The sequence below is a fragment of the Empidonax traillii genome, unplaced genomic scaffold (assembly GCF_003031625.1).
Source record: "Empidonax traillii isolate 1590-97213 ecotype Southwest subspecies unplaced genomic scaffold, ASM303162v1 scaffold505:size591145, whole genome shotgun sequence".
Taxonomy (NCBI): Eukaryota; Metazoa; Chordata; class Aves; order Passeriformes; family Tyrannidae; genus Empidonax; species Empidonax traillii.
Window position 1 is genome coordinate 380,698 of NW_020955698.1, and position 25,086 is coordinate 405,783.

The 25,086-nt window shown below is 43.5% G+C and overlaps 1 protein-coding gene across 3 annotated transcripts in view; it reads left to right on the top strand.

Annotated features, from left to right (window-relative positions):
- The window catches only part of ABCB7 (ATP binding cassette subfamily B member 7), a 36,510-nt gene extending 14,577 nt beyond the window's left edge, over positions 1–21,933 (top strand). The window contains exons 5-18 of one of the 3 annotated variants that reach the window (XR_003572660.1): positions 3,493–3,625; positions 4,503–4,771; positions 5,996–6,084; positions 6,193–6,280; positions 6,882–7,056; positions 8,497–8,654; positions 9,154–9,317; positions 9,484–9,613; positions 10,096–10,267; positions 13,479–13,582; positions 15,148–15,255; positions 17,615–17,845; positions 20,413–20,947; positions 21,059–21,933. Coding sequence is in view for 2 of the 3 variants with exons in the window: in XM_027896626.1 (XP_027752427.1) it covers positions 3,493–3,625; positions 4,503–4,771; positions 5,996–6,084; positions 6,193–6,280; positions 6,882–7,056; positions 8,497–8,654; positions 9,154–9,317; positions 9,484–9,613; positions 10,096–10,267; positions 13,479–13,582; positions 15,148–15,255; positions 17,615–17,833 (1,809 nt within the window). In the remaining variant the exon portion in view is untranslated. Of the gene's footprint in view, positions 1–3,492; positions 3,626–4,502; positions 4,772–5,995; positions 6,085–6,192; positions 6,281–6,881; positions 7,057–8,496; positions 8,655–9,153; positions 9,318–9,483; positions 9,614–10,095; positions 10,268–13,478; positions 13,583–15,147; positions 15,256–17,614; positions 18,610–20,412 lie in introns of those variants that run through there. The other 2 variants (XM_027896626.1, XM_027896625.1) reach the window with 2 other exon arrangements.
- Positions 21,934–25,086: the final 3,153 nt, after the last annotated feature.

A 25,086-nucleotide genomic window follows, 5' to 3' on the forward strand; every position in this document is an offset into this window, starting at 1 on the left:
ACACGCTTTAAATTTTTACCTTAAATATTTATAGCCTGTGCAGACGTGTGTGTGTGTGTGATCTGCAAGCTGCCAGAGGAAGGCAGGTGAGAGGAGTACACAAGGCAGTCTCTGTGTTGTCAGACACCAGAATTAGCCTGCTCAAGTTTGCTAGATCTCATTTTTCTCTCTCCCATGTTTTGTCTTCTCGACTGAGGTGTGTATAACAAATGCTTCTTTACTTTTCTCTTTCATCCCTTCTTCGTCTGTGGCTGCTGAGGAGCTGGGTTCAACACTTGAGTGTGACAAAAATCACCTGTCACCTCTGGCAGCCTGCAGTGGTCTTTTGGCCTGGTGGTCACAGACCAGGCTTGTGTTATTCATGAGCCAGAGGAGTCTTCCAGACTATCTGCATTTCTCCTGACTGCTAATTCAGGAGCAGGGATGGCTTGGCTGAGGAGGCAGGACACAAGGGTGGAATTGCAAATTTCCACTGCGTGCAAAGATAACAAAATCTATCTGATCAGTGAAGCTTGTGCTGTGATCTGGGTGTCTGAGCCCTTTCTGGAGTTAGATAATTGGAATAAACCTTTAGCTTTCCGAGAAATTTCAGGTGTGAAGTATTTAAAATTGCTGGTTTTTTTTTCTTACTGGGAAAAGTCTAGTTCAGATCATTTAAATTTGAAGAAGCCCTGAAGTCAGGTGCTTCTTCCCTCGTCTGCACCACATTTTGTAGCTGCTTTAGCAGCCTCTGCCCCACAAGGGTTGTGGAGATTTCTGTTTGTGCCTCCCCAGATGGAGCTGCTGGATGTGTACCTTCATATTGGTGCAGAGATAAATTCAGTCATCTTCATGTCAACGTTTCTCATTGAATTATTGGCAGAAGAAGAGTTCACTGTGTACCAGTTTGATCTTGTTGGGGCTCAGCCTGTCACTAATTCATCATCTTTATTAAACAAGAAACACTGGGAAGAGCAAAATGAAAGATAAGGCTGTTTGCCTTAAAAGTGGTGTAGTCCCATGGGGGACTAGAGATGATGTTGCACTGTCAACTTAAAACAGTGCAGTCATTAAAGACAATGTTTGAACCCATTTAAGGATGATTCATTACAGTGCAACCTGCTGTTAAATGTGGGCAGTTGAGCTGGGCTGACTTCATGGGTGCTGTATTTGCTTTCCAGTAAATTCAGGCAAGGATAAGCTATTAATTCAAACCCCGAGATAGAAAATGTACAAATTCATATTAAAAGAGTCTCTGTAATGGGAATTGTTATCAAGCTTTCAGGCACTAGGCGGAGGAGGGATGCCTGTATAGATACATTGTGTAAGACAATTGTTTTTCATGGTAGATTTTCACAGTCTACCAAGGTGTGCTTAAAGCTTTTTGTTCTGTGCCAGCAAATCCAAAGAGAGAAATGTGAATTTATGCAGAAGGCTGAAATTTTGTTTCCATTACCGTGAACGTGATCTCATTGACTTAACAAATGGAGTAGGAAAGGCCTGTTTCTAATAATGGCCTCTCATCTCCTGCTATAAACTTTGTAAGATTAACTTTTTTTCTTTTTTAAATGACTGGAAAGCAGACTGTCTTGATTGCTAATGAAATGCAATACCGTGCTGCCTTGTTCTTATTCAAGCTTTACCCTCCAGGAGTCAGAACAACTATAACCTGAGACCAGGCTTTAAATTTCATTTAAAACTCTATTGGGAAGAATTATATCCATGTAAAAGAAGACATTTCTGCAAAATTGTGGGCTGTTACCGGTGAAATTAATTGTGAGTGGAGAACAGCAGTTTAAAGAATACATCTCTTCTCTTTAAATGGACTTTAAAATATACCTGTAGTTTGTATTTCAAAACCACCTGTAGCTTAGTGTAGTCTGGTGAAGAATAAAATCCCTGCAGAGAGATTTGTGAGAATCTGCAGCAAATCAAGACAGTCTGCATTACAATATTCTTATTTTCTCCTGAGAAGTCTCTCCCAGGAAAACCTGTTGTTTGTCCTGTTGGTTGTCACTGGAACACACGTTTTGGTTTATACTGGGGAAGGGAGGGGGCATTTGAGACTCCCACAATTCCAGTCTTTTAAAAGTGGAGCTGTTGCTGAAGGGCTCTCAGGCTGCCCTGGGGACATTCCAGAGGGATGTGTTTGAGGTGGCACCTGAGCTTTCAGCTGGTTCTCTTTTCAGTCACAAACTACCCAGCAACAGCCTCACCCACGTGCCCTCAGATCTCATCTGTCTCCTCTCAGGAGCACTCCAGGTTATGCTGTATTGAGAATTTGGAGGTGGGTTTTTTAGTGTATTTCATAGGGGAAAAGGAGAAAATGGATTCCTTTCTCATTTGCATTTAAATCTTTTGCCTGAAACACTGTCTAAACAATTAACAGCACAGATTCCAGAAATTAACCTTTTTTTTTTTAAATTTCATCCCATAGTTTACAAAAATATTGTCAAAACTCCAGTTACTCCCCGTGCTGAAGTTCTGTCTTCTACTATTTGCCATAATTTATAACACTGGGAATATTGGATAGTGGACATTAGCACTCTTTCCTTTCCAAACCTAGTTTTATTTAGTTAATCTGCAGTTTTTTCCCTGTGCTTTCAACTCTGACAAATGTCCCTGAATACAGTTGAGATCTAAGTGGGTATCCAAACCATTTGGTGGAGACAGCTGAAATATCTGTCTCAGTCTGCTTTGTGGTTTTGTTTCTCCTCATATAAAACAATTTATCATCTACCCACATTTTTTTCCAAATACTGGAAAAAGAAAACCAAACAACAAAACAACCAGCTTTAACAAAGTTAACGTACTGTAAAGTATTTAAACATCTGCCATGACTGTAGGTCATAACAGACTTGTTCAACTGCTAAAAGACTTCTGTCCATATTTTCAAACCTTGACAATTTGAAGCAGTTGGAAGAAAGAATTCTAATTAATTGTAGGAAGTTTGTCAGCAAGTTGTCTCATTGGTATGAATTGGTGATGTAACAATGGAACATTAACAAGACTCGAGAATTTTATGTTTCCTGGAAGGTTTTCAGTCTTTTCTTGTGCTGCATCACGCAAATAAAAAAATCCTAAAGTTGGTGTGTTCCCTTGTCCAGCTGTTTGGGTTTTACAAGCAGGGGGGACCCCTCTTGGAGGAGATGTATTTGGGGTTTGGTGCTCTCCCAGAGATGTGCAGTGAGGGACAGGCTGTGGATGTGACTTGGGGATTTTGTTTGAAAACTCCTATTTTTAAAGCAATCTGTGCTTTCTTGTAAACTGTACACAAAGTCTTTTGTGCTGCTGTGCCAAACCCCAGGCTTGGTGTAGATAATGTTTATAGTGATGTTGCAAATGGAAAGCACAATTTAATTCCAAGTTGGTGTTAACAGTAAAGAGCCATCCACCCTGCACTAACTGTTTAAGGACTAAATATAACAACAACAGAGCAGTTTCACAAACAGCAGTCATGGACATAGAGATGTTTTCATGCATGTGGACTAATTGTTGTTCTGGTGCTTTCAGGCCATGAATATCCTGGTTCCCTTCATGTTTAAGTATGCAGTGGACAGCCTGAACCAGGTGTCTGGGGACGTGCTCAACCTCGGCGATGCCCCCAGCACGGCGGCGACCCTGGCAACTGCTGTCCTCGTGGGCTGTGAGTGCCATTCCCAAAGCTGGGGGGTGGGAATGTCCTTCAGGAAGGGAGGGAACAGCAGAGCTTTCTGACCTTGGCACTGCTGACACAGTGGATGGTTATTTCATGGATCTTCAGAGCAGTTTGGATTGGAAGGGACCTTAAAACTCATCTCATTGCACCCCTTGCCATGGGCAGGGACACCTTCCACCAGCCCGGGTTGCTCCAAGCCCCATCCAACCTGGCCTTGGACACTTCCAGGGATCCAGGGGCAGCCACAGCTTCTCTGGGCAGCCTGTGCCAGGGCCTGCCCATCCTCACAGCCAGGAATTCCTTCCCAATATCCCATTTATCCCTGCCCTGTGGCAGTGGGAAGCCATTCCCTGTGTCCTGTCCCTCCATGCCTTGTCCCCAGTCCCTCTCCAGCTCTCCTGGAGCCCCTTTAGGCCCTGCAAGGGGCTCTCAGGTCTCTCTGGATCTTTTCTTCTCCAGGTGATTCCCCCCACCTGTCCCAGCCTGGCTCCAGAGCAGAGGGGCTCCCGCCCTGGCAGCATCAGAACTATTTCATAGTTACTCTCTGTTGATGTCTGTTCCCAATATTCTCTGACCTTGTTTCTGGTATTCCAATTAAAAAAATGAAATAATGCTTACAGAAATTATTCTTGATTAAAAATCCTGCCCTTTCTCATAACCAGCTGCAAAAGAAACTGATTTAAATGTGCACACAATGGTTTGTAAATGAAAAATTGCATAAAGCTTGGACCAATTAAGTATAAATTACCTTTGAACTAGAAATGTTGAAAATATATAAAGAATGAGTCTGGTGTAATTTCATGCATGAAGGGAAGTTGAAAATATAATTATTTTCATTTTGTAAAAGTTTTTCATCCTTTTTTAGATGGTATCTCGAGAGCGGGGGCAGCATTATTCAATGAAGCAAGAAATGCAGTATTTGGGAAAGTAGCTCAAAATTCCATCAGAAGGATCGCCAAGAACGTTTTCCTGCACCTTCACAACCTGGACTTGGCCTTCCATCTGAGCAGGCAAACAGGAGCTCTGTCAAAAACCATCGACAGAGGCACGAGGGGCATCAGTTTTGTCCTCAGTGCTTTAGTGTTCAATCTGGGACCCACAATGTTTGAAGTGGCTCTGGTCAGTGGGATTCTGGTGAGTGCTGTCTGTTCACTGCTGGAATTGTCTCATTTAGGGATAATACATTGATTTGCTCTTACCAAAGTCTACTGGGTATTAATAATAAGACAATTTCAAAGGTGGTTGTGAAAGCAGCTCCTGTAAAGGAGAACAATACATAATTTGCAAATATTAGTTCCTTTGAATCAACTTATTTAAAATCATTTCCATGTTTAACTCCTGTCTTCAGCCAGTGGTATTTATGTGGATAGTTTTCCATGCTTTTCTTCAGAATTCGAGGGTTGGACTTGATGATCTCTGAGGTCTTTTCCAACCTACGATTCTATGAATTGTTGGAAAAATGAAATCAGAAGAGTAAACTGTGCACACAAATGTCAAATATATCCAGGTAAAGAGGGAGGAAGCAGAATATAAATGTCCAGAAATGTTGTGGACTAGCATGTTGATGACAGAGAAGGGAGTGATTATTGGTTCTTTCCTGTCTTTTTTTTTTTTTTTTCATCCAGAACTTCAAAGTGAAAATTAGCTTTTGGAAAATTGGCTTCTCCTTCTTGCTTAATAAGCTCCATTTTCATCTTTTCTTTTATAAAAACACATTTCCTGTGTTTGAAATCAGGATCTTTGGGTATCTCTGTGCTAAAATCGAAATCTTGATTACATGGCTTACGCTAAATTAAAACCAAGAACCTTGTTTTGTTTCTCCTCCTTTTTAGAAGGACTTATTGGAGTCTGAATGTAACAACATCAGTTAAAAGGCCTGTTGGTGCTTGGGTCACGTTTTATAACCCTTGGAAGTTGCAGCTCCAGCTGGCTCTCAGCCAACTGCCACCCTGCTGGAATTTCTCAGGGCTGTTCTCTCCTGATGTGCTCGGAAGCAGAGAAGACACTTTATAAATTGTTTATAGTTTGTCTTCAGTTTTCTTTCAAAATCCGCCCCAAAAGCACGGCAAGAAATACTTAATTGTGATAAAAGCACGAACATCAGCAGCATTTATGTTTTATAATGGCAGAAATAACTTTGCAGTGTTATTTACACCAGCTCTTGGTCATAACCTCCCATCTTTTTATCTAAATCCTTCTTGCTGCTTTCCTTTCGAGTTTAGGCCTTTGTTTAGCCTTAAGAGCAGGGATTGTGTTGGGAGGGACCATCAGCCCTTGTATCAAAATCAGGTGGAGACAACAGTGAAGTTTGGAAAATGATTCTGACCTGTCGTTTTGCTTTTGTTCTCAACGTCGCAGTACTACAAGTGCGGTGCCGAGTTCGCTTTGGTCACCCTGGGCACTCTGGGAGCCTACGCAGCGTTCACCATCGGGGTTACCCAGTGGAGGTAAGGCAGGCCCTGCCCTCTGTGCCCCCCCAGGGGCTGGGGCTGAGCTCAGAGCTCCGAGCTCAGCCTGCACTGCTGACCCTGCCTGACCCACCCTGCCCTCCGCAGGACCAAGTTCCGCATAGAGATGAACAAGGCCGATAACGACGCTGGCAACGCGGCCATCGACTCGCTGCTCAACTATGAGACTGTGAAGGTAAGGCCAGTCTTCACTGCCTGGCTCTTTGTCATAAGATTCATCTTTCATAGGGCTACAGCTGCGGAGCAATAGCCTGTTTTCAAACATGATTCATTTACAGAGCACTGCGTGGCATCGACAGAGGAGCACGGAGGGTTTAGTGGGGCTTGAAAGAATCTGCTAATAGAGAGTGAGAAGTGTCCTTCATGACTGAATCATCCTCAGCATCAGTTTCTGCAAAAGTTAGTCTGGAAGAGGAAGTTTAGGTTGGATCTCAGGGAAAGGTTCTTCCCCCAGAGGGTGGTTGGCACTGAACAGGCTCCCCAGGGCAGTGGGCACAGCCCCAAGGCTGCCAGAGCTCCAGGAGTGCAGGGACAAGGCTCTCAGGGACAGGGTGGGATTGATGGAATGTGCTGGGCAGGGCCAGGGGTTGAACTGGATTGAAGCTGACCCTTCCAGCTCAACCTATTCTATGATTCTTTTCTCTCTAGTTGTTAAATCTGTTGGAGCGCAGTTGTGTACCCGTGCCTGTAGCATGTTAATACTCTATTTTGTAACAACCTAAACAACCTCAACGGTCACGAGGCTGCCACATTTACCATTTTTGTGTATGTTGTAGTATTTCAATAACGAAAAATACGAAGCCCAACGGTATGATGAGTTCCTGAAGACCTATGAAAATGCCTCCCTGAAGACTACCTCCACTTTAGCTCTCCTCAACTTCGGACAGAGCGCTATATTCAGTGTTGGCTTAACAGCCATCATGGTGCTTGCCAGCCAGGGCATTGTTGCAGGTAACTCATCTGTCTGTAAGCTAAAGATGACTCTGCTTTACCTTGATTTCATCCGTAAGAGAGGAGTTAATTTTACCTAATCTATGGTTGATATGAAAGTTTATTTTGAGTGGTTTTGCTCGAGAGCTTTTACTTAAGAGTTTTCCCTTTTTCTGCTTCTTGGAGTATAATTAATCCCATGATATATATGTGTATATATATATATATATAGCAATAACTAGTATGATTTCATCAAAAACATTTTAAAAGTTAAGCAGTTAGAGAAAGATCCCAAGAAAATGTCACTTCAGGAAGTTTCTGTTGAAGGCTCGGGAAAGACACTTTTAAACATGCAAATACTTCTGTGGACCTTCTACCAAGACCTTTTGTTTTTCCCCTTCTTCCTTTTCCATCTTGGCAACAGTCAGGACTTCTCCCCCAAGTGTGTGTATATATATATATATATATATATATATATACACTCATGTGCTTTGTCTCCTGTAGTTTTATCACCAGTGTCCTTCACTTTCCTTAGATTAATCAGGGCACATTATTCAAACAATTAATAGGGGTTTTTAATCTACTAATTTACTACACAAAGTCTGCTTGTTTAGGAAGACAAAGTACAATTCACTTACAGCATTGGGGTGAGGCTCAGCTAAAGCAAGGGGGTTTCAGAGTAAAAATAACGATGTTTTAAACACTGGTAACGTCCAGAAGTGTTTGAAGGGCAGACATTTATACCATATGGTCTTTTTTGCATCTGCTTTTCCCTTTTTAAGAGATGCCAGGGCAGAGAAGGGTTACAGCGTGACCAGATCAATCAGTAGGTGCAGTTCATGACTGTTCTTAGGAAAATTTACAATAGCTTGAAGCAGGATGGTAGAAATATGGCTTTAAATCATCTTTTTGGGGCCTGTTTCAGCTGAACTAACCTGGCACTTACCTTTAGCTGTGTGTCCTCCTCAGTTTTCCCTTGATCAGCCTGTTTGATGCTAAGCTGCCCAGAGGTTCTCACTGTGGGTTTTAGCAGCTCTGTAGTATGATCATGACAAATTCCATCAGTCAGATTTGTCTGTAATTGCACTTAAGATTGTCTTTCCTGATTTGTGCTCTCATATATTAGCTGCTCCCCTTCTAACTTATTTAGGCCCCTTTAAGTTTCTCTCTGTGGGATTTCCAGCTGCACAGTCTGATGTTTTATATGCTGCTTGCCTTATTTTCCAGTGCCATTTTATCTTTTTTTAAAGTGAAACCCACACAAACATGGCCATTCAGCCACCTTCCTATATAAAACCTGATCTTCTGGGAATGGGTTTTGTTTGCTGTTTAAACATACAGGGTTAGAAATGGGGTAAAAGAAACTAGAATTGATTGATTATTTTTTTTAAATCTTTTGGTACTTCCTGACAAGACAACCCTTCAAGTCTCCTTATTCTCTCACATCCATTTTGTCTTAAGGCAGCCTTTCTGTTGGAGATCTAGTAATGGTGAATGGATTGCTGTTCCAGCTTTCTCTTCCCCTAAACTTCCTGGGAACAGTATACAGAGAGACAAGACAAGCACTTATAGATATGAATACCTTGTTTACACTTCTCAGTGTAGATACCAAAATTAAAGTAAGTAGTAGCTTATTTTCCTAAAATATCCGGGTATTTAATAGGGCTGTTTGTGACAATGCCATCGTTTCATCCCATTTTCTTCCCTTCCAGGTTTAATTTCTGTTCATGAATGAGTTGTTGGGTGTAAGGGTGCAGTTACTGCAGTTGAGTATTTTTCTTGCAGAGAAGCAGAAGTTGTTTCATGGGAGCTGTGTTTGTATTGATTTTTTTTTTTTTAATTTAAGCATTCATGCCTCGTGCTTGAATTGTTATTGGTAATTAATGATGCAGAATTTATCATTGCAAAAGAAGTTGCGAGGCAAAGTGTTCACAGCAGAAATTTTTACCTCCTTTGGGGGAGAGGATGAGAGAACCAATGTCACTTGTGCAGCAAATGGTAACTATTTTCCACATATCCCATGGGGCTGTTTGCCTTTTTCTGAGCTGGGAAATGGACTGTTGAACTATTGGAGATACTTTCTGGGCAGCAGATAAAGTGGAACTCTTCTTTTAACAGGACAAAGAGCTGGCTCCCCCCCTGCAGATCACCCCCCAGACTGCTGCCATCGCCTTTGATAATGTGCATTTCGAGTACCTTGAGGGGCAGAAAGTCCTTTCTGGAGTGTCCTTTGAAGTCCCTGCAGGAAAGAAAGTGGCCATTGTAGGAGGTAGTGGGTCAGGGTGGGTAAATGGACTAAATATGCCAATCAATGCAGAATTTAGCTTCTTAAACACGGTGCCTCTTGTGTTTGCTTTTTATAATTTTTGTTTCTGACATCAATTCCAATTGGAGATTGTAAATGGCAAAGCAGAATGTAACATTAACTTCAGTTCTTTTCAATTCCAGGAAAAGCACAATTGTGAGGTTATTATTTCGCTTCTATGAACCTCAGAAAGGAAATATTTATGTTGCTGGACAGAACATCCAAGATGTCAGTTTGGAAAGTCTGAGAAAGGCAATAGGAGTTGTACCCCAGGTATTCCATGTTTGCTTCTCCCCAGTAGTCCACTGCAATAGTAATTTGCTGTGGTTCAGTGGAGGTCAATCCTAATGCAGTGGTGTTGTCTTAATTCCTTTGAAAGTCACCATGCCTGTTGTTTTTTGGTTGTTTTTTTTTTTTTTCCCCAGGAAATATTATGTTTTTATGTGCATCATCATATAGATCCAATTTCTGAAATGTGCTTAAGCCTCCCCATGAGAAACTGCCTCCAGCTTTAAGTGATTTAGCTTTAGAGTTGATTACCACCCATAATGAGTTAGCAAAGTGGGGAAAGTATGCATGACATACATATTTAGGACACAAAACGTATTAATCCCATTTTTGGGAAATTTCCCCAAACGCTTTTACATTCAGGCTTTGTAGAAAAAAATCTAAGCTGTTCTGTATTGATTCCTGTCACGGTTTGGGCACAGCTTTGTCACGGTTTCTTATTTGAAACGTTCTTCCCACCCCTGCAGGATGCTGTTCTCTTCCATAACACCATCTACTACAACCTGCTGTACGGCAACACCGGGGCCAGCCCCGAGGAGGTGTATGCAGTGGCCAGGCTGGCAGGGATCCACGATGCCATCCTCAGGATGCCCAATGGATACAACACCCAGGTCGGGGAGCGGGGCCTCAAACTCTCAGGTAGGATCTCAAACACACGAGTTCTTGATATCCCTTTGGCTGCCCCAGAGTTCAGGGCAGAGTTTATTCCTCACTCAGACTTGCTTTTAGCTTCTTTACCTTATGATGGTAGAAAAGACCTCCAAGAGCATCATCAAGTCCAGCCTTTGATTAAATCCCACTGTGCCCACTAAACCATAGTGCCAAGTGCCACGTTCACTCAGTTTTTGAACACTTCCAGGGGTGGTGACTCCACTGTTACCCTGGGCAGCCTGTGCCAGTGCTTAACCACTCTTTCAGTGAAGAAGGTTTTCCTAATACCCAATCTGAACCCATTTCCTCTCCTCCTGTCCCTGTTCCCTGGGAGCAGAGCCTGGACCCCCACCGGCTCCCCCCTCCTGTCAGGGAGTTGTAGAGCCAGAAGGTCCCCCCTGAGCCTCCTTTTCTGCAGCCTGAGCCCCCCCAGCTCCCTCAGCTGCTCCAGACCCTTCCCAGCTCCATTCCCTTCTCTGGACATGCTCCAGCCCCTCAGTGTTCTCATAGTGAGGGGCCCAAAAAACATAACTATAAAGGCTAAATATTAAATATGAAGATCCACAGTGTAAGGCAGCTGCAGTTTGCAAGGTATTTAAAGGAGTGTATTTTCAGGGGATATTGCTGAGTGAGATGATGTGTAAGCATGGATATGCATCTGTGTCAAAATGCTCTTTCTCATAATCTGGCTCGTAATCCCCATAAAATGGGGAGCTTTCTGTATGTGTGCTCTGGGCCCTGTTCAGAGGTTACAGCCTGTCCCCAGAACAGAGTGCACAGCTGCTGAAGGGGAATTCAGGGAAGGGGACAAGGGAAATAAAAGATGGGAAGCACAAATCTGTGTGAGGAATTAGAAAGATACAAAATAGGTACTGGTGGAATGTGATGCCTGCCTTCCCACACTAGTAATAATTAGAAAGAGGATTTGACTGACAATAGATTTGAAATGTCTTGGTGTTTGTGAAAGCATAGAATGGTTTGTGTTGAAGGAGACCCTCTAAAAATCATCTTCACCCAAAGGGCTGCCCAGCCCTGGCACAGCTGCCCAGGGCAGTGGCAGAGTCCCCATCCCTGTGGGGATTTAGAAGTTGTGTGGATGTGGCTCTGGGGACGAGGGTTAGTGATGGCCTTGCAGTGCTGGGGGAATGGTTGGACTCTCTGGGCTCAGAGGGCTTTTCCAACCTGAACAATTCCATGATTCTGTGTCCCATCTAAATCAGGAGCATTGTGTGGGTGTGTCAGAGATCCCTTCTGACCTCGAGACTCCTGTCTGAAAATGGGTTGTGCCTTTACTCCATCCTTCATTTTGTGCTGCCACTGTGATGGCCATAAACACCCACCTGCCAGTGGAGGTGTTTAGAAAGTGAAGTGTGGAAATGTGTTCCTTTCCTGCTTTGTTTGTATTTAAGGAAAATAAGAGTATGTAAAATGCTTAGGAGAAAGACAATGGAATTCCGTGGGGACAGAAAAAGTGCTTAGAGTGGGTATCTGCTACTGAAACAGCAGCTTCAGTGTCCTATTTTCAGCAATTAGATGAGCACTGGCAAATAACAGTGGTAACCAAGTGTCAGGAGTGTGTGCAGTCAGGCTGCAGGAGTCCTGGGCTGGTGCTCTCAGAAGGGGTTTAGTTGCTCAGAGGATTGGAGATACCAAATGAAAACCTTTGAGGTCCTTCGGTAGCTCTGTAAAAAATATGGTATCTGTTACTTGGAGTCTCTAGTTTTCTGAATAGTAGAATGGCTCCCTAAATTCTTATAAAGGTTTAATTTTTATTCCTGTAAAGGATTCATTTCTGCATCAGGTTTGTTGTTCTTGAGGGTTTTTTTAAGTTGATTGAGGCTTCATATCCTTCTGGTCTAAGGAAAGCACAAAGTCCTGATTTATGGCTTTTTTTAAAATAGTATTTTGTGGCAGAAACAGTGGGGGTGAAAGGCCTGTGAATTGAAGGGTCCTCTTTGAAATCCAAGTGTTTTATGTGCATGATGGAAATGCAAGGTTGTAGTTGAAATGAGATCTTTTCGAATTTAGATGTTGAAGTAGCATTTAGTGCAGTTCCTGGTGGTCTCAGTGACGGATTCATTAACAGTAGAGAGTGAAAACCAAGTTGTTTGGGCTTTTCCAAGTAGAATCCATATCAGTGTTTTCTAATAGATTGGTGACAGACAGAGCCAAACCCCTGCCTCTATGAATGCAGATGTTCATGTGCTGCTGTCTGAGTGTGAACGAGGAAAGAGCATGAAATAAGGATGTGCTACAAATGTAAGGGGTTTTCTTGTTGCAGAATGACTTTCAAACATGGATATTGTCAAGCTGTGAGTTCTGAACATGCTGGAAAGGAGAGGGAGGAAGAGCACATTAAAATAGACTGAGTAAATTGTACAGTTCTAATTGCTCTGAGTTCTGCCAAAGACTGTCTAAAATGTGAACTGCAGCATTTCCATCAGCCTTTTAAATGGTTTATGAAAGCATGTTCTCTCCTGATAGGAATGGAACATTAACAAGGATAGAATGGTATTAAATGGAATGTTTTGAAGTCTTGAGTAAAACAAAGGAGGACAAGTGCACAAATGTGACGTGGATGCATTGCATACCAAATGTTGAGCAGATTTTAGGCTCTCAAATGCACCTGTTTTCCTATCTGTAAAAGTTGCCCCGAGTTGTTCTTGAGTAGATGTTGGCTGTAAGAATTTTGAAGGAAGGCAAATTAGTCTGAAACTGGGTTACCCCAGAAAGCAGCAGGCTGAAGGTGGTTTTCAGTACCATATTAACAGTGTTCTTGAATGACATTTACCACTGTGGAGTGGAGAGTTAGATAAATATCAAGGAGAGAGACCTGAAAGACACACTGTGTGAGCAAAATGCATGAAACCCAGTGCAGCAGCATGGACAGAGCACTGGCTGTTTGGGTGAGAAAACAGGGTTTGTGTGTGCAGTTACTGGATGGGGCAGAGCTCAGGTACAAAACAGTTCTGTCCTTTTCCAGAAGGATAAGCAATCTTGAATCACCAGGGAGCAGGAATTTGTGTGCTATCTCATGTAACATGCCAGACCTTTGTCAGCAGTAACTGTGATGTCTGTTAAAAATATAAAAGAAAAAAGCTAAGAACCAACCCTCAAAAGTGATGTCTGCTGTTGAATTTACACTGTCACAGTTCTAACTTCATTTTTTTTTCTTCTTTCCCCTCTTCTCCTCTTTCAGGTGGAGAAAAGCAAAGAGTTGCAATTGCTAGAGCAATGTTAAAGGATCCACATATTTTTCTCTATGATGAAGCCACATCATCTTTAGATTCAATTACAGAAGAGGTAAATGGAGATAAAAAAAATTCTAAAATTGAAGTGGTGCAATGGTGTCTGATTCTGATACTTTTCCCCTGTTCTTTTCCCCTCAGAAGGAATTCTGTTCTTTTTGCCAAAGTGCTGTCAAGTGTTTTCTCAGCAGTATTAAGAGATGCTGTGTCTGAGCCTTTGTCCTAAAAACCAGAGCAGAGATGCTGAGTCTGTCTGCTGGCACACAGTGAGGGGGATCAGCTGGCTCTGGGATATTTTCTTGGGCACTCTGGAGGTCCCCTTTACCCTTACACATTTATCCCTTGAAACTGGTGCTAACACCTTTAAGTGTGAAGAAGCTTTCCAATCCACTTGGAAAGGTGTTTAGATGACATCTAGCATCCATTAAAAATATCTCCTGAATACTTGTGACACAGTGCAGGACAGCAAACCTCTTGTTTCTGAGATGCAGATGCAGGTGTGACCTGCAGTGCTGGTGTTGGTTTGTGTTCATTTCCCAGGCAGGGCTGTCACATGGATGTCGTGACACTGTGACAGGAACTGCATCAAGGCTTCATAACGTCTTTCTTTAAGCACAAAACCCTCAGCCCCAGCAGTAATTTCCCACACTAATGTCATCAAGGACTTGAGCTAAGCTGTGGCTGCCTTCACTTATGCAGATTATCGAGCGAATTTATTGACCTGTAATCACTACATTACTTTCATTTTCCAGGCACAAAGAAATCAGAGTATGAACTGTATATCCATCTAGGACAGCCCTGAAATGTAGCACAGCTCCCTGGTGGAGCAGCAGTGTCCATAGCACAGTTCTGCAGAACAGCACGGGCACTCTCGCTCTTGTTTGGCTGCATCTGCTGCAAGAGTCGTTAGCAAAGCTGGAAGTTTGACAGTGTAAATGCACCTGAAAGGCAGCAGATGAAAGTGAGCCCTTTCCACAAGGCTGTGCCTGGGAATTGAAACGGTTTCTGACAAAAAAAGAAAGTTCTCAGGGAACTGAGGAGGACACTTCACTGTTGGTAGTGAGGGCACAAAGTCACAGACAGTGCTCCTTGCAGAGGAGTGTGGTTTGGGAAGGTGGCAGAGTGCTCACAACGGGAGCACTGCATAGATAGATAACTCCCAGAATTGCTTTAACTTTATATTCTGCAGTGGCATGATGTTGAGGGGGACTTTTTCCTTTAACTTTCATTAGAAAGTATTATGATGATGATGATGAGTTATTTTCAGATGCTTTTACTGCTGTTTGTTGCTTGTGTACCATGTTCCACGGGAAGGTTTTCCTGAAATCCAGTGACCCTTCTTCTCTTCCTTTGTCCCTGGGGATAGCTGTGTTTTTCTCTGAATACAAGCTTGATTTTTTTGCAGTTTGAGGCTTTATCAGAACCACAGGTATTTCATGCTTGGGACTCTTCTGTTTCCTTGGTAGATGCTTGTGGCTGTTTGTTATTATGAAGCTGTAGCAGTACCAGAAGTGTTTCTCAAAACTTATTTCCAGTAATTTGCGTATTTCCAGCTGCATTTTATTTCTCCTCATCCCACCCAGGAGTGTGTAAGAGTCTGTGTGTGTTCCAATCTTGCAGAACATTCTCAAAGCCATGAGGGACATGGTGAAGCACCGGACGTCGATCTTCATTGCTCACAGGTTGTCCACGGTGGTGGATGCGGATGAGATCATCGTGCTGGATCAGGTGAGGGATCCCCTGAGGGCTGGGGGGCTTCCACAGCCTGTCAGTGTTTGCTTTAGGGACTCTCTGTTTGAATTACCACACTCCCACCAAGCTGCTGGAAGCTCTTTCTTTGGGAGTAAACCACACTGGAAAGTTCGAGCTCAGGCTTGGCTTTTTGTACATTTCTCTTCACAAACTTGCACGTGAGACTCTCTCATACCTTGTTGTTTTTTATGGCTCACTGTTGCATGGTTTTGATCTAATTTATGACATGCTCCTGTCAGATGAATTTACTAAAGTGTTCCCCCAATTTATGCTTCACTCTTGTTGCTCAATGAGTGTCTATTTTTCACATACATCCGTTTTTTCATTTCAATGGAAAGAGATAGGACAGCATGTTCTGTTGCCATGCAGATAGAACTACTGCAGGATTGTTCAACCTAATTATGTTATAAATCTGAGCACCATTCTCTGTTGTACCTGTAGAAAAATGCAATTGTTCCCTTTCTCTTCTAAGAAAAAACCCAGTAAATTTCAGCATTTAATTTGTTAATACCACTATTGAGCTGTTACCTCGTGCTCAGTGTGTCCAAAGTCCATTTTCTTCTCTATTACCCATACCTGGCAAGAGATTTAAAATAAACAAATGTCCTCATGATAACTTCATAATTACTCTTTTAACTGATAATGCTGAAAGTACAGTGCTCTAATCTGCTGATAATAGATGTTAAATTTATCTCTGCATTCATTTTTATCAGTTGCTATTTATATGCTCGTGATCATAGGTGTATTTAGTGACTTAAAATACACATCTAAAAGCAAATAAATTATTCCTGCAGTACATTCTGTGGTTTCATGGGGAATTAGAACAAGCTCTCATGAAATGGTGACATTCATGACTGACTTTGCTACACAGATCTCAGCTTTATATGGAGCTCAGAAAGAAGTAGTGGAATAAATCACTTGCAGTGCTCTATGGAGTTTTTCTTCAGTTCTGATCCGCTTTGTTTTTCAGCTTTTGCTGAACAATCCTTTCCTAAGGTATATCCTTTATCCAGCTGCACATTAAAACACCTTGCAAGTGTTTCTGAACGTGTTACAAGGCGATCTGCAGCTCTTTGTTTTCGATGCAAGTTTTCACAGCTTACTAAGAGTGTGTTTTTGTTAGAGTGGAAGTGTTACATTAAAAATGAAAGCACAGCCTGGAACTGGAGCAGAGCTGGGGTGCTCCTTTCCTGAGGGATGCTGGTGGGACTGGGAATGGGGAGGGGGCTCCCGAGGCAGCACCTCCTGCCACCCCAGCAGGACTGACCTGGAGCAGCCAGAGAAGGTGCATTTTGATGACTGGGCAAGAGTTATTAAAAAAAAAAAGGCACTATAATTCAAAAGCCTGGCCTCTACTACAACGAGCTCCACGTTAACCCCTTGAAGGTTTTAAGTAAATTCTGCGGTTCTGTTGATCAAATTTTTGTGTTCAGATTCCATCAGCATAACTTCTGATGGAAGTGCCAAGACCCACATTTTTTTCCCAGCATATCCATCAGCAGCTGTCACAAGGAGGTAGATTTAACTGTAGGTCAGAATTTAGAATAACATCAAATCCACATAGTTGTCTGTATAATTCTGTCCTTTAGCAGAAGAAAGAGTAGCTGGAGAACAAATACCTTAGTTTGGTTTGAAGTCAGTGAATGTGTCTCTCAAAGTGAAAAGATCAGTCTGGTTTTTTGAAGAGTGGTGGTGTTTCTCTGTCTGTAGGGTTGGAGTTCCCTTGGGTTGTCCTCTCCAGCTGTTCCTTCCCATTTCCACAGTGATTATCAATAAATCATCTTTCCCTTGAGAACAGCCCAGATGAAGTGAACTGCTGAGACCATTGTCGTGGTGGCCCTTGCAGGGACACAGGCTACAGAGCTCCCATAAAAGCACAGTTTACGCTAATTCTTTGCAGGATTTGATTTTAAATGTGCTTTGCTTGTCTAATACTCTTTGCTCTTTTTTTTTTTAGCCTCTTCCTGTGTATTTGTTACCGAGCAAAAACAAAACAGGTGCTTGTTTTGGTTGCTCCTCATATAGAAGTCCATGTTTACTTTAAGTAGCTCTTCCATTTTAAATAGTAAAAGTTTCCATGCTGGTGGGCTTTACATTTTGCCCAGATGGACAAGAGGTAGGTAGATTCCCATTTCTCCAAGTCTGGGAGGAGCACAGCTTCATGTTTTCCGTGTGATACACTGAGTGAACTGTGCATTCCGTCATTCCACGCTGTCCCAAGCTCCTCCTCGTTAACAACTGCTCTAATCTATACTGGACAATTGTGCTCCCTGTGTTGGGGACAGATCCTAAAGATGTGGTGATGTGGATTCCTGAGCTGCTCCTTGTTTTGCAGGGGAAGGTGGTGGAACGTGGCACTCACACGGAGCTCCTGGCGAGTGCCGGCAATCTGTACTCAGAGATGTGGCACACGCAGAGCAGCAAAGTGCTCCACAGTCACAACCACCCCAGCTGGCAGCAGAGGAACAACCAGCCATCCAAAGAGGAGGAGAGGAAGAAGCTGGAAGAAGAAATTCTGAATAGTGTGAAAGGCTGTGGGAACTGTTCGTGCTGAGAACGAGCCTGGATCAGTCGTGTGTAGCAGGTTCAAAATGCACAAGAATACAGTGAAATGCAGCTCTTGTTTTTAAGTCAGCATTCAAAAACTTCTGGGGTTTGCAGTTTTGGGGTTTTACAGTTTCACAGAGGGACATAATTTCAACCAAAGGAGTTCTATTTTTGCATCTTTAGAAACCTGTAATATTCAGTGGCATCTGCAAGAGCTGGGCTTTTTGAAAACTTTAAACTTCCCAACTAAGAGTATAATTTATGGCAATTTTTAGGTATTGGTAAACTCTCCTGGTAGTCGCTTGATGTGGACTTTTAAATTGTAAACAGATTTGTCCTTGATTTACATTATTTCTCATCATTAATGGATGATAGATATGTCATGTTTTAATTGTAATTGGGCTAATTTGAACTCATTTGCTAGTGAGGAAGATGCCATTTAAATTCTTCAGTGGTGTTCTGGTTTAAAGTGTTCTTCCTCGTAAAGAATAAGAAAAGCCTCAACAAAATATTAGAGGCTTCTAGTAGCAAACTAAACACTGAAATTATCCATCTCACCCTTCAGAAGCACCTTTTGTACTGCACTATCAGGAAATAAATTGGTATCATTCTAAAGGAAAACTAATAGTATTTTTAAGTGAAAAATGAAAAAAAAAATCTGAGTTTCGGATTCTGTATCCTCAGCATCTGCTGTGGCAGTTGAGGCAGAATGCAGTCGCTCTTTCTAGTTCAGTCACGGTCTTAGGGAGCAATTAAGATTCAATAAAGACTTCCATAAATTTCTATTATCTCATTAATGTATGAGAAAATGACCTGGATAACGCTGAAAGCATTGCTATAATAATCTCCTCCTTTCAACAGCCCAAACTCCTCCAGTGGCAGCAAAGCTCAGTGTCTGGGATCTGCAGGACGCTGGGGGTGTGTTGGGTTTGGGGAGGGGGCTGCAGGGGGGGCTTCTGGGAGGAGGTGCCAGAAGCTTCCCCTGTATCTGCCAGAGCCCATCCCAGATGGCTCCACGAGGGACCCACTGCTGGCCAAGGCTGAGCCCACCAACAATGGGATAATGTATTTGGGAAGAGAGGGAAACGCTTGTAAGTGTAAGAGCAACTGCAGCTGGAGAGAAGAGTGGGAATATGTGAGAGCAGCAGCCCTGCAGACACCAGGCTCGGGGAGGATGAGCTGCAGGCACTGCAGCAGAGATCACCTGCAGCCCATGGAGGAGAGGACCCCACACTGGAGCAGAAGGATTTGCCCAGGACAGGCTGTGACCTCTTGGGAAGCCTGTGCTGGAGCAGGACATGGGATCCTGTGGAAGACACACTCTGGAGCAGCCTGTGCCCAAAGGACTGACCCATGGAAAGCAGACACGTGGGAAGGACACACTGGAGTGCAGGGGAGGACAGTGAGGAGGAAGGAGCAGCAGAGCCAACGTGCTGAACTGACCACAGCCTCCATTCCCTGTCCCCTGTGCCACCTGCAAGGAGGTGGAGAATTTAGGAGTGAAGCTGAGCCCAGGAAGAAGGCAGGGGATGGGAGGAAGGTGTTTTAAGATTTGGTCTCATTTTCTCATCACCCTACTCAGACTTCTAATTGGCAGACAATTAAATGAATTTCCCTGAGATGAGTGTTTTGCCCATGACAGTAATTTGCTGGGTGATCTCTCCCTGTCCTTAACTCAGGAGCTTTTCCATGTGTTTTCCCTCCCTGCCCAGCTGAGGAGGGCAGGGATGGAGTGGGTTTGGTGGGCACCCAGTGTGCTGCCAGGGCCAGCCCACCACAACCCCATTGTATTTTCAGGCCTTGTCTCTTCAGAGAGACCATCTCTATTTAGCACAAGCTATTCTGGTGTAATTCTTCATGGTGAATTCAAGAATTAAAATCTTTCTCTTGGATGTTGAAAAATAACTGTTATTTCTGGGGAATTACACCAGTATAATTAGACTGATGTAATTACGTTTGTAAATCAGATGCAAGGTTTCTCAGTGTGGGCATTGGGGAAGGGCTGAATTTGGTGCTTCTGGAAATTTAATTGCAAATAGCATTTATTTTCTTTGTGTTATGCCCTCCCCTGCAACTAAATATAGGAACAGTAACTTAAAAGGAGCGAAACCTTTGCTAGTTATTAATTTTCTCTCTTCTAAAATGATGGGTGAAAAAAACCCAACCTGGCATCAATCTGCAGTTAAAAATGGTTTTAAAAGTGTACTTTAATTTTCAACCTTGGAGTGCAGAAGCAAAGTGAAGTCCTGTTAATGTAGTGGCAGTGCAGAATTCCAGCTTACAGCCTTCCCTTTATTTTCCCTAATGGTCTCCTGGTTTAGCTGACAGCAGTCAGGGGACTGTAAAGGTGCAATTATGTTCCAGCTGCCAGAAACAGCAAAAGTTTATTGAAACTACCCTGCAAGAGCTCATTTTTGGAATTAACTTATCTGTCTGCTGTTCATGCAGCAGGGAACGGGCAAAGGCTGTAAGTAGGAATATTTCAAGCCTAAGATCTTTTTCCTTTTGGTACAAGGACTAGAAACGTCTCTGGTCTGAAAGGTGGAGGAAAGGGGTTTTGTCAGTGAACAGTTTTCCCTGTTGCAGGGCCTGGACATCCCAGCAGGGCCCTACAGAACACTCAGGATCAGGAATTGTCTGGGAGATGTTTGGAACCAAAAGCTGTTTTAATGCCAAGTTGGGTTGTGTTTGTGAGAGGCCGATTTCAGATGAAAGCTGATGGATTTTACCGCTGGGAATGGGCTTGTGTTGGGCAGTACAGGTCTGCAGTGAGGACTGTTTTCCCTTGGGAAGTGCCAGGAAGGATCAATATTTGTTGAAATCTGTAGGGATTTGATGCAGCTCGAGGCCATTGCCTGGCCCTGCCACCCTTTGGGTGCCAGTGGATGTGCTGCAGCTCTGTCCAGCTCTGCACACAGAATGACAGGAGGCAACTCTGAACAAAGGCATTTCCTAAAACAAGAGGCTGCTCATCCAGCAGAACACGAGGCTTAAAGAACTGCAGCGACTTTCTGGAGATGACTGAAAACTTCCCGTGTCGTGGAGTTGTTGGATGAGCATTCCTGGCTGGGTGATGGCTCTGCTAGAGTGAGTTGCTGTGGAGAAGCAGAAACAACACTTGGTGAGTCTCCTGTCTGCTGCAAAGTCAAACTTGTGCTTTTTCCCTTTTTTTCTTTTTAAATTTTATTTTATTTTTATTTTGAATTTTTATTCCTGCGCTGTGACTCCAAAGTGTCACCATGGAAGCAGATGTTCAAAACACTGAATGGGAGAGCCATGGCTTTGGAGGGACTCACTGCAGCACACTGACCCTGGGGACAGTCTACGTGGCATCTCTTGGAAAAGCCTCACGGCTCTCAAGGAAAACAGATTGATTTTGGAGCTCCCTCCCAGCCTCTGTGGATCTTGGTAATTCTGCTCCACTGTAAACTGGAACATCCTTTTCCAAACAGCAGCTTTTCATATTCTGGACTTGGAGTTGGTTGTTTTTCAAATTTCAAGTCATCTACTCCCATTATAAGGTCTTTGTCTGCAGTTTTAGTGTGGAAAAGCCATATAATTTCTTTTTCTTCATTTTCTGTTGTTAAAGGAAATGTGTTTGTGGAAAATGGACATTAAAAAGGGGCTGCTTCTTGCAGTGTGTAGTGATCTGTTAACTGTGAACTTACAGAATTCAATCCTAATTTCCATGTAAGAACTTCCTAGGCACAGGATATGGAGCCACAACAAACAACATCTTGGCTATTTGAACCTCCAAGTTAGAAAACTTAATGAATGATTTGTGGGGAGCTTGTTGTGCTTTTTCCAAATGGATCTTCACAATTTGCTCCTTGCAGGTGATCCCTCAGGTTATCTCAGCTGTTCTGTTCCAGGGAGCATTACCTGCCTACATCTCAACACTGAGACTTTAAATGGTGTTCAAGTTTCTTTCCAGAATGGAAGTGTATAATTTACACTGTACAGGAAGGTGACAGAGCAAGACAGAAAGCTCAGTTGAGATCAGACTGTGTAACCCTTCTGCTGGAAGACTCCTTACCCTGACTCCTGTCCTTCATCTGTGTGTAGATAATTCTTACTAAATAAAGGATTTATCTTTGTGAATAGAAACGGGTGTCCTGTCCCAGTGGGCTCTGCAGCTTTGCTGCAATTCCCAGAGGAAACAGTCACTGCTATGGAATGTGGGGCTGGTAACCACTCACAGGGGTGTGGGGTGGCAGAAGGTGACTGAATTCCACCTGATCCCCCAGAAAGGTGAGTTCACAGAGTGCACCCGAGTTCTGTTCCCACTCAGCTTTTCCACTCAGCACTGGGTGTGTGGAGCTGCAGGAACAGGGGAAGGGCTCGTGTTCCTGCATCACACTGGTGGGAGTGAACATGACTGGGAGAAGCTTGACTGTTTCTTACTTTCAACACTGTGTTTTTATAAATGTAAACTCTTGTGATCAGTAGAAATAGAGCAGTTCTAACAACCTGCTTGAGCCCTTGACATGACATTGGCTGTAATCACTGCTTGGGTTTCTGCTGCAAGCAGCTGAAACTCAAAGCAGAAGGCAAGAAATGCTGCTGCTATTATTATTAACTATTTACATGTAATAGTGGTCATTCTTCTAGTGCACTGCACTGTATTTGATTTGAGCTACAACAGCCACAGGTCCTGCTGGCATCATGTCCAGGGGATGGATGGTGTGTCTGGGATGGATGGGTGGATGGATGGATGTGAGATCCTTGAGCAGCCTGGGGTTTCTCAGGTCTGGCTGGATGAACTCCCAGCTGTTGTCTCGAAGAGCTCATTTGCTCTGTCTGTAAACCATGCAGTGGTACTGCAGGAGTGCTCCATAAACGTTACTGACAAAACAAGTCACTGATTTTTGAGGGGAGAGAGTTTTAATGGGAATATATTTGGGGCATTTTATTGTATACCTGTAACTTCTGCTAGTGCCAATTTGAGTTGAGTGTCTGCATCGAGGAAAACACTAACTGCAAATCCAGCTTTTGGTAATCTTCACATAAATTAGGAATAACCCTGAGGTTACTGTGCTCGTTGCACATCCCATCAGTGCTCAAACAATGGGTGCAGAAGTGACAATTCACTGTTCTATGCATGGTTTTTAAAGTGTTGTGACGTGTCAGTGCTGCAGTGTGTAGATGTCTTCTTAGTGGAATGGCCATGTCATGGATGGAATGGTGGAAGTGGTAAATTGTAGATAATGTATTAATGTCTAGAACAGATAATGTAGAATGCAGCTACTTCTTGACTTGAATGTATAAATTTGATGTCTTTATAAGAAAATCCTTAAATGGTTAGTCCTTGAAAAATATCTTATTTAATTCCTGCCACATGACTTTTGATCTGTTTCTGCAGATGGTGGGACTAAACTCGGGGGAAAGCCATGAACTTTATCCATCTTGGAAAACCAGCAGAAAGCCTGAGAGAGGACTTCTCCAGAGGCAGGTCTGCAGGCTGGGGGGCGGGATCTCCCTCAGATGAGAAGTGGCAGTTGTATTAAGTTGCACAGTGCATTAATGAAATGAAAGAAAGAGCAAAAATGCTTTTAGTGGTATATTCAGGCCGAATTGAAAACAGGATCCCCAAAGCTGGAAGGATCCTGAACCATTTCTGCTCCCCCACAATAATTTCCAGATTTTAATGCTTCGTAGCCCTTCACAGAATTGTAAAGTAAAGCATTTAAGTCACACCAATGTAAAGGTCCCAGTCTTGTGATGGAGAGGGAAAGGAGAGAAGTTTTTCTCCTCCATTATGAGAGGAACAAAGAGCTTGAGCTGGATACATCAGGTGGTTTGGTGTCCTTTGAGTGCATTGTCAGTGCTCTGCAAGTGTCAGCTGAAGATTTTAGTGCCTTGTGCACACACCAGCAAATATTTAGAAAAGTGGAGGTTGAACAGATGAAAAGTTTCCATTTTGCACTCGTCAGACAAAGTGGAACGTGCAGGTCAGTCTGTAACTGGGAGGGGATGTTTCAAGCCTGTGCAGTAATTATGGAATGGGCTGGGAATTTAAAGCATGGAAATACATGTCCATGTGCTTTCACACAGGGCTGTAAAAAAAATCTTTATTTCTCCAGCCATTTGAAAAACTCCCTGGCTTTTGAAAAACACAGATAAAAGATTCAGCTTATTTACAATTTAAACCAGGGAATGCTTCCTGGGGAAAATAATGTTTGCAGAATCTGCAGAAGGTGATGAGTGACATCGTGTGTCGATGCTGTTACTTGAGATGGGATTGCAGGATATTTGGCAGGATCCAGTGGAGGGGGAAGAGCACGAGGCACAAGTATTTTAGGCTGGAGTTGTTTCTGCTTTGTGCAAATTGGTTCATTTCAAAGCCCACACAAGGTCTGTGCTGGTAACACACACACAAACAGTGTTTGCTAAGTTTCCAGGGTAAAAAATTAATGACCTGAGGTTGTACAATGCAGCGACATTTGGTTTTAACAATATTTTACACTATTTAAATGTCAGAGGAAGAGAAATTCAGAGCACTGAGCTTGGGTTAGGGGAGAAGGAAGATTTCTATGTTCAGTCCCCTCACTGCAGACTCTGAATACTGAGCTGGGCCTCATGTAACAGCAGCTGCTGCAGGGGTGTTCCTGGAGCTGGGCATGATCCCTTCTCCTCAGACATGACCGTGCTTTGCTCTCTGCCTCTTCTTCCTCCCTCTTCCCATATCTGGCCTGTAATTCTCCCTAAACATTTCTTGTCTATAAACTGGAGGAAAAAGGCGCAGCTTCTGTCTTAGGGCTGGACTTTTCCCCTCGTGTTCTCTGGAGGGTTGCTGCCTCCAAAGACTCTTCCAGGTGACCTTAGTGGGACATGGTGAGGGCCTTTGCACTGACTTTGGACCTCTATAGCCCCTGTCTTGCAGGGAGAGCTTTGCTTTGTGCAATGCTTGGGGGGCTCTGCCACGGCACCTGCACGTTCCAGTTCAGGCCTCAGATCACCCGAAACACAGAATCCCAGAATATGCTGAGTTGGAAGGGACCCACAGGGATCATCCAGTCCAACCCTCAGCCCTGCACAGGCCCAGCCCCAGGAGTCACCCCCTGTGCCCCAGAGGATCATCCCAACCCTCCTGCAGCTCTGGCAGCCTTGGGGCTGTGCCCACTGCCCTGGGGAGCCTGTTCAGTGCCAACCACCCTCTGGGGGAAGAACCTTTTGCTGAGATCCACCCTGAGCCTGCCCTGACACAGCTCCAGCCATTCCCTGGGGGCTGTCCCTGCTCCCCCCAGAGCAGAGCTCAGT